Below are 7,906 nucleotides of genomic sequence, written 5' to 3'. Positions count from 1 at the left end.
ATGTGATTATTTGTGCTCAAAGGAGCCTTCGTCCTCACTGTGAGTGAACATAAACGTGGCACTTTAAATTACCTCTATTATGAGGTTCAATATAATGCATGTACAACTGAATCAGCACAAAACATTAGTAATTGATAGTCACCCAAATAAGTATAGGAAAATAAAATGTTCCACTGGTTTTCCCCTGTGAATATGTTGTATAGATTTGGCACAAAATATCTTTAAATATGGCAATATGTCATACTGAATGAAGTAAGTCACAGACTTATTTTAGAACGCATGGTCACGCAGGCTTCCATCTGTAATAGAAGAAAACAGGGAGGAATTAGTTGATTTAGTTCAGCAACCAATATCGTCACACTAAAACCTTAGTCCATTATGCGCCTTACACTGTAAATGGGAATTTCGAACGATACAAAAAAAGGTGACAGTGGTACAATACAATGTGTTACTTTAACATATGAGTATGATAAATATCCCCATACCTTGATAAAAGCTTGGCGAATGCACGGTTGAGTGGGAGTTGATACAACTCAGGTTGTGACCCCAAGATGGGGTGAAAGAGGCATCGGCCTCAAACAGAGGTTCCATGGCACCCAGCTCCTCCAGAAGGGATTGGGCATGAGGCAGACCGATTGCAGGACTAGGCTGGACAAGGGCAGTGGCACACTCCTGGAAGTCTGTGAAAGAGATGGCTGACGATGGCAGTGGTAGTTGAGGCTCTGCTGATGCTTTAACGTCCATCCCAATCTCACACGAGTCCTCTGTGCGTTTTACTGGCTCTGTTCTGACAGCCATCATAGCGCCCACTACTGCCATGCGGCTACACTGCGTCGGCTGGACGCTACAGATGTGGTTAATATCAAGTGGAGGTTCACCCTCGACAACGTTGGGGATACACTTGGCGACTGGGGTGAGTGGCGAGCAAGGGGGGGATGAGTTAAAGGCAGAGGAAGAGGGAGAAGCGGAGGATGAAGAAGAGGACAAAGGTAAAGACGACAGCTCCTTAATCAGGCTCTGGAGCAACACGCTCTCCTCATATGGAGAGATATCATCTTGACTAAGAACTGCGTCTGGCCCCTGACATGGCTCGCACTCATTCCCAAAAGGGGAATTCTGAGATGTGGCCTGGAAGTTGAAATTGGACAGCAAGTTGGATGGGGTTACTTCAGGAAGAACAGGGTCACAGCTAAATCCCTCAGCTAAAGAGCTAATATATTTAGCCAAGAGAGAAATGTCCTCCTTCTCTCTCTCCTGCTCACTGTCTATGGAGAAGAAGGAGCAGGGTGGGTGTGTGGGTGAGGCATCTGGTGTAAGGGGGAGCTCATTCAGAGGGCCATGGTGGGGCCTTTGGGGAACATTCACATACAAGGGCCCCCTTATTTGTGGCAGGCCCACAATGGAGCATTCATTTGTCCTAAAACTATTGGTGGTTGTGGGCAGCTTTGTCTGGGTCTCTGCTGGGAACTGAATCCATTGATGATTATCAGAGTGGAGGGCTGGGGCCCTATATGATGACATAATAACGGTTTGGTCCAGTGGGCATGCCACAGCTTCATCTAAACTGAGTTGCAGTTTCTCCCCAAAAGGAAAATGTCCACATCCATAATGAGGGGTATACGGGGGAGTGCATGCAAACTCCCCCATCTGCTGAGGTTGGTGCATAGATAGAGGAGCAAGGGGCTTGGTGAGGTAGGAGGGGAGGGGCTCTGACCTTTTAAGTACAGAGGTCCGTCTCTGAGTCTGAATGTCAGACTCTGGGTCAGTCATTGAGGGAGGAGGGTACACTGTGGTCGGTCCAACAGAGAGATTGGTTGTCTTTGATTCCCACTGGTGTTGTCCTCCAGGTATCTGGGGAAGGTTCTGCTCATCTAGAGGTGACAGGCCTAACTCAGGAACAGAACCACCTGGTTGCATGAGCTCCTCACAAGCGCTCCCACCAGCCGGGGTGGTGCTGAAGTCAAAAGAGTGGGCAGACAGGCCACTGCTGCTTGGGGTGAAGACCTGATCTGGACTGGACAGACTCTCACCAGAGCCCAAAAACCCAGGGAACTGGTTCTGCTCCAAACACAGCTGCTGGCGTATTGACCACGCCTCTGACTCACTGAAAGAGGGAGTCACAGAGAGAAAAAAGAATAACAATCTGGATCTCACACATACTGTCCAGAGGCCATGTTACAGGGTCATGGTGAAGATAATGTGTAGAAGCCATGTTACAGGGTCATGTTGAAGATAATGTGTATAAGCCATGTTACAGGGTCATGGTGAAGATAATGTATAGAAGCCATGTTACAGGGTCATGGTGAAGATAATGTGTAGAAGCCATGTTACAGGGTCATCGTGAATACAATATGTAGAGGTCATGTCACAGGGTCATCATGAAGGCAATGTGTAGAGGCCATGTCACAGGGTTATGGTGAAGATAATGTGTAGAGGCCATGTCACAGGGTAATGGTGAAGATAATGTGTAGAGGCCATGTCACAGGGTCATGGTGAAGATAAGGTGTAGAGGCCATATCACAGGGTAATGGTGAAGGTGTGGTACCTGATGACGTAGTTGTGACAGCTGACAGGGGCTTCTCCAATGTTCAGCTGGAGGATCATATAAAGCCAGACCCAAGAGTGGTCGGCTGCTTCTACCTGCAGTACCACCTCCACTTTCCGCTCCCCTCCTCCACTCACTGCAAAGACACACACATTGACACAAACATTAAGGCACATTGCCATATTCCCATCTGCTCCCTGACACACGTGGCCTCATGTTTCTATGGTTGGTTGTGCTAGTGTAAAGCGGTGCCGTGGTCCGGTTGAGCAACTGGATTTTTGTACTCACAGAGGACTTGGTGTTGTTCGCAGGCATGGGACAGATCCCTGGGATGGATCAGGCTGTACCAGGATCGGGAGCGTAGAGATTTGACATCGTAGCCCAGGTACAGACACACACTGGAGGAAAAAGTTAGGACATTGTTGATAACCTACCTCAGGTTCTGCTGCATATATATATTACCACAACTGCAATATACTGCAGTGGTATTCAACTCCAGTCCTAGGTATCCCAACACTTCTGATTTTCATGATCTCCTGCCAATCAGGGACTAACTCAGATCTGAGACAACAGGTGAATGCAAATAACTAACAGGTAGAAACAAAAACCTAAAGGGTTTTTGGGACCCATGACCGGAATACCCCAATGACATTCTGTACTTCGTTTTGAATAAAACTCCAGCCTACCTTTCCTCTGCATCCAAAAGCCTCATGTCCCTTTGGTGTTGAGACTGAAAACAAGCCAGCAGGAAGGACTGCTCAGCAGGGGGGGTGAGCGGGGCACTCCTGGCCATTGTGTTTGTCTTTAGTGGGGTACAGAAAAACACCCATACTGGGTTGGAAATCCAGTAATTGGAGGCAGGGCAGGGTGGGGTGAGGCAGCGAGCTCTGATTAACATCAACTGGTCCCTCATACCCTGGCGCCGTATAAACTTTGTAGTATTGAAGCGACATCGAAATAACCTTTCTGGAGGAGGATGAAAAAGGTTGTTTTTAAATTGATGAGATCTGCTTTTATCATGAAAACAGGTTAACGTTTGAATGATAATTAAAGGCCAGCACAGTGATAAGAGACGTCTACCTGTGTCAGTATCGGCCGTTGGTAGACTTACAAGACTGTTCCTCATAACGAAATGGTCAACAGGATTGATAATATCATACACACTGTCACTCTGGGCAACCAAGTCCACCTGAATGAGAAAAAATAAAAGTTTATTGACATTCAATGAGACTTTCATAAGCATACCAGTCAAAGTACAATACCAGTCAAAGGTTTGGACACACATACTCATTCAAGTCTATTTATTTTTACTATTTCCACATTGTGGAATCATGGGGAAGACATCACAACTATGAAATAATACATCTGCATCATGTCATCTGGAATGCATTTCATTTAAGGTGTGCCTTGTTAAAAGTTAATTTGCTGAATGTATTTTCTTCTTTATGCATTAGGGTGGTAATACAGAAGACCATACTTATGTCTGTACTGTAGTAGTCCATATTATAACAAAAACAGCCCAAAGAAACAAAGACAAATCATTACTTTTTGACATGAAGGAATTCAGTTGCAAAAACCATTAAGTGCTATGATGAAACTGACCCTCGTGAGGACCACCACAGCAGAGGAAGACCCAGAGTTACCGCTGCTGCAGAGGATATGTTCATTAGGGACTCAGATATTGTTAATTAACTGCGCCTCAGATTGCAGCCCAAATGAATGCTTCACAAAGTTCAAGTAACAGACACATCTCAATATCAACTGCTCAGAGGAGACTGTGTGAATTAGGGGTTTATGGTCAAACTGCTGCAAAGAAACCACTACTGAAGGACACCAGTAAGATGAGGAGACTTGCTTAGACGCAGAGTGGGTGAACGGATGATCTTTGCATGTGTGGTTCCCACAGTGAAGCATGGAGGAGGAGGTGTGATGCTGTGTGGGTACTTTGCTGGCGGTGACACTGTCTGTGATTCATTTAGAATTCAAGGCACAATCAACCAGCATGGCTACCACAGCATTCTGCAGCGATACAGCATCCCATCTGGTTTGCTGTTAGTGGGACTCTCATTTGTTTTTCCACAGGACAATGACCCAAAACACCTCCAGACTGTAAGGGCTATTTGACCAAGAAGGAGAGAGATGGTGATGCATCAGATGGCATGGCCTCTGCAATCACCCCACCACAAACCAGTTGAGAGGGTTTGGGATGAGTTGGACCGCAGAGTGAAGGAAAAGCAAGTGTTCAGCATTTGTGGGAAATCTGTTTAACACCTTTTTGGTTACTGCATGATTCCATATGTGTTATTTCATAGTTTTGATTTCTATACTATTATTCTATAATGGTGGAAAATAGCAGTTGGTGTGTTCAAACTTTTGACTGCTGGGCCTGCAATACATAAATGTTATAGTGTATAGCTATTCCGTTCAATTAGCGACACACTTTTTTGTTAGTATTGTTGTTTAGCTTCTGGTACTCACCATACAGTGTCCAAGGTGGTCTGCAACGTTGTCTGATAGATACAGAAGTTTTCCGTCACTTGTAAGGAGTACCGTGAAACCCGAAAATTCGTTCATCATCTCGGAAAGCTCGGGAAACGTGAATAAGTCCGTGGTTTCGTCTTGACGAAAATCTGTTTTGGGCAATGAGGAAAGAGAACTAACTTGAGTTTTGAATATCATTAACCAGACAAACAATATGCTATACTTTTTAGTATGTAAAACATGTGATCATATTCTGTGCGTCCTGAAATCTAAATATATGTACGATTCCAGTTCACGCGCACTATTTATTCACTCGCTGCCAGAGACTACCATGGACAGCGTCTGAAATGTTTCAGAACTTTGGACAGCGAAAACGTGTAAGTACAGTATGTAAAAATTCATACCAAATGAGAGTATAGCCAACTAATATATCATTAAACAATTAAATGTCAGTGCATGATATGATGCAGTTGCCAAGTTGTTGAACAGGCACATTAAACTGAAGTGCAAATAGTAACTAAATACTTAACAGAAAAAAACAAGGGTTCTACATAACACCTTCAAATAACAAAAATGTTCTACCTACCTTGAGAGAAGAATAACGATTTTCTGGTGTACATGCAGGCAAGTGACATGATGTGTAGGTAGGACAGTCGTGCTTTGTCCGTATCGGAGATTGGCAAAAGTTCCTTGAGGTTCCGAATCTCTGCGTTGATTTGATCCCTCCGAGCCTTGGACGCTCCTTTTGTGGACCGATACATTGTCTCTTGCCTTTTTAGAACAGATGTCTGTTCCGAGGTCGGAAGGTTTGTAGAAGTCAAGGAGTTGTTCTGTCGCTCTACTTCATTTTCATTATTAGGAGGCTATGAATTAACAACTGAGTGCTTAAAATGAGAATGACTAGATGAATAGAGTTTGCCTTGTCAGTTAATTGGAACTAGTCTCTATCCGTTTGTATTGTCGGTCTGCTTGAATATATGTTTTTATTATCTGACTGTTAGGGTGGCTGTCTATGTTTTCTCGATCACTGGCTCGTGATTATAAATCCATGAACGAGGAGATTGTTTATATAGGCCTGATGGTGTGGCAGAGGGGTGGTGATCAACCATAGGTAGGAATATCATTTGGAAGTAGATGGGGAGGGAGGGGTGGATTAGCATTGAGGACTGCCTGCTGTAGGCTCTCTCACTCGCGCTCTCATTCTCAATATGCCACACCATCACTCTCTATCAAATAATACAAAAAGCATTCGTCTGTACATGTCTGCATATTTTTCTGTATGTGCTTAAACTAACAACATGTGTGTATCTGTCCAATGAGAATTCAGTCATGTTCCTAGCTTCATTCTTCCCTCGATGTACCTACTTCTTTAAAAAGTTGTCTGATCTACCCAAAAAAAGTGTGCAATATCACCTTTTTGAATATTTCCAACAACAGGTATTTTTTAATCAAATGTAGGTCTACTTGTCTTATAATGTTTTACAAACACAAATATAAGCAACATGCCAAAAATACTTTAATGGAATATCATTTTTAATTAGTTCCTTTGTCATTTTTATCTACATTGCAATATGCAAGTATATTGTACCAGCTTTGGCAGGTATGGTTGTGGCAACTGCTCCTCTTACAGTAACCAATAATTTTGTCTAAGAGAAGAATAACTGTGGAAATCAATGACCTCATTATTGAATGTCAATTTTTCTGACATTTTAATATCTGTTCACCATAGTCCTTCACTCCTCGTGGCAAAATAAGCATTGTAATATAAATCTGTAAATGTTGAACTACTGACCATCCTCTATAAACATGGGGCCAAGTGGCAGGTTGTTGGGAGATTGACTCAATTAACTCGTTTTTTATGTCATGCAAATTCTGTCCAGACAGATATGAAACCGTTGTAGTATGTAATTCTAACATAATTTTGTAACATTTTTGGTTATATCCAGAAATACTTGTTCAGATTAAACAATATATAAAAAATATTTTCTTTTGTTGAATGTCATGGTTTTTGAACACAAAGTTGGTATAGGTATTGAAATATTTGAGTAAATCCAGAAACCATTTTTTTTATGTGGAAATCTTCAAATTTGCTAAGACTGGGGATCCGTTTTTGCACTGTAGCATCATTCAGCCTTGTACATGTTCCTATCTTTATTCAGCCTTGTACATTGTTGCCTTTCAGTTCAGTTTGTTTTTAGAACATCAAGTTGAGTAGAATGTTTTGATTGTAACAATACACTATTTTTAGCTCCCTCGCTTTTCAAACTGAGGTCTAGGTCAAAACCAATTACTTCTCAAGTACAAAGGGTCAGGATTTGTTCACTTATAGTTGTCGAGTTGGAGTTACAGTACAAACTGTAATTGTGCACTACAACCACAACTGTGATTACAGCCACCATCAATCACATTTAATTTAAAAAGCCCTTTTTACTTCAGTAGTTGTCACAAATTGCTTACACAGATAGGCAGCCTAAAACCCTGAAGAGCAAGCCACAACAAAAAATGTAAGCATGCTGAGGCACAGAGGTTAGAAAAGTGTTTTCCCTTTACTGCTGAACAACATGCTTGACTGAAACATTCTGTTAATGGTATGATCAATGCACTTTAAATCAGTCTGGATAAGAGCATCTGTTGAATGACTTATGTAAACTTAACTGATAGTCCTTGATAATAACATATCACTACAGTGGATCTCAATATCACATATGAGTATCCAAAGACATCTATTGACTTCATACTTGGGTTTACTCTTGGCCCATTGAACACAGGGAACTGGTTTTGATACTGAGTTCCCACTGGAACTGGTTTTATTGTCAGTGGTATGGCCATCTGTTAACACCTCTGTGCTGTTGATATGGAGCATCTCTGTACTCACTGATG

At 42.5% G+C, this 7,906-nt stretch overlaps 1 protein-coding gene across 1 annotated transcript; it reads right to left on the bottom strand.

Moving 5' to 3' along the window:
• Positions 1 to 270: 270 nt before the first annotated feature.
• On the bottom strand, positions 271 to 5,991 carry LOC105028085 (neuronal PAS domain-containing protein 4B-like). Its single transcript, XM_010900556.3, has 8 exons — positions 5,613 to 5,991; positions 5,024 to 5,175; positions 3,626 to 3,734; positions 3,232 to 3,511; positions 2,834 to 2,943; positions 2,546 to 2,681; positions 486 to 2,104; positions 271 to 299 (listed from the first exon to the last, which is right to left on the bottom strand). The coding sequence occupies exons 1-8, from the start codon at positions 5,785 to 5,787 to the stop codon at positions 271 to 273; spliced, it is 2,610 nt and encodes an 869-aa protein (XP_010898858.2). The 5' UTR covers positions 5,788 to 5,991.
• Positions 5,992 to 7,906: the final 1,915 nt, after the last annotated feature.

This window comes from Esox lucius, chromosome 7 (genome assembly GCF_011004845.1).
Source record: "Esox lucius isolate fEsoLuc1 chromosome 7, fEsoLuc1.pri, whole genome shotgun sequence".
NCBI classification, from domain to species: Eukaryota; Metazoa; Chordata; class Actinopteri; order Esociformes; family Esocidae; genus Esox; species Esox lucius.
Note: the sequence above shows the minus strand (reverse complement) of the source record. Positions and strands in the feature narration are given on the sequence as shown.

Bases quoted from the DNA above. Each gene is read 5' to 3' on its own strand.
- LOC105028085 (XM_010900556.3), bottom strand. From the start codon at position 5,787: ATGTATCGGTCCACAAAAGGAGCGTCCAAGGCTCGGAGGGATCAAATC. The intron at 5,176-5,612 runs GTAGGTAGAACA...TGCCCAAAACAG, and splicing joins ATCGTTATTCTTCTCTCAAG to ATTTTCGTCAAGACGAAACC. The intron at 3,512-3,625 runs GTAGACGTCTCT...ATCCTCCTCCAG, and splicing joins AACGGCCGATACTGACACAG to AAAGGTTATTTCGATGTCGC.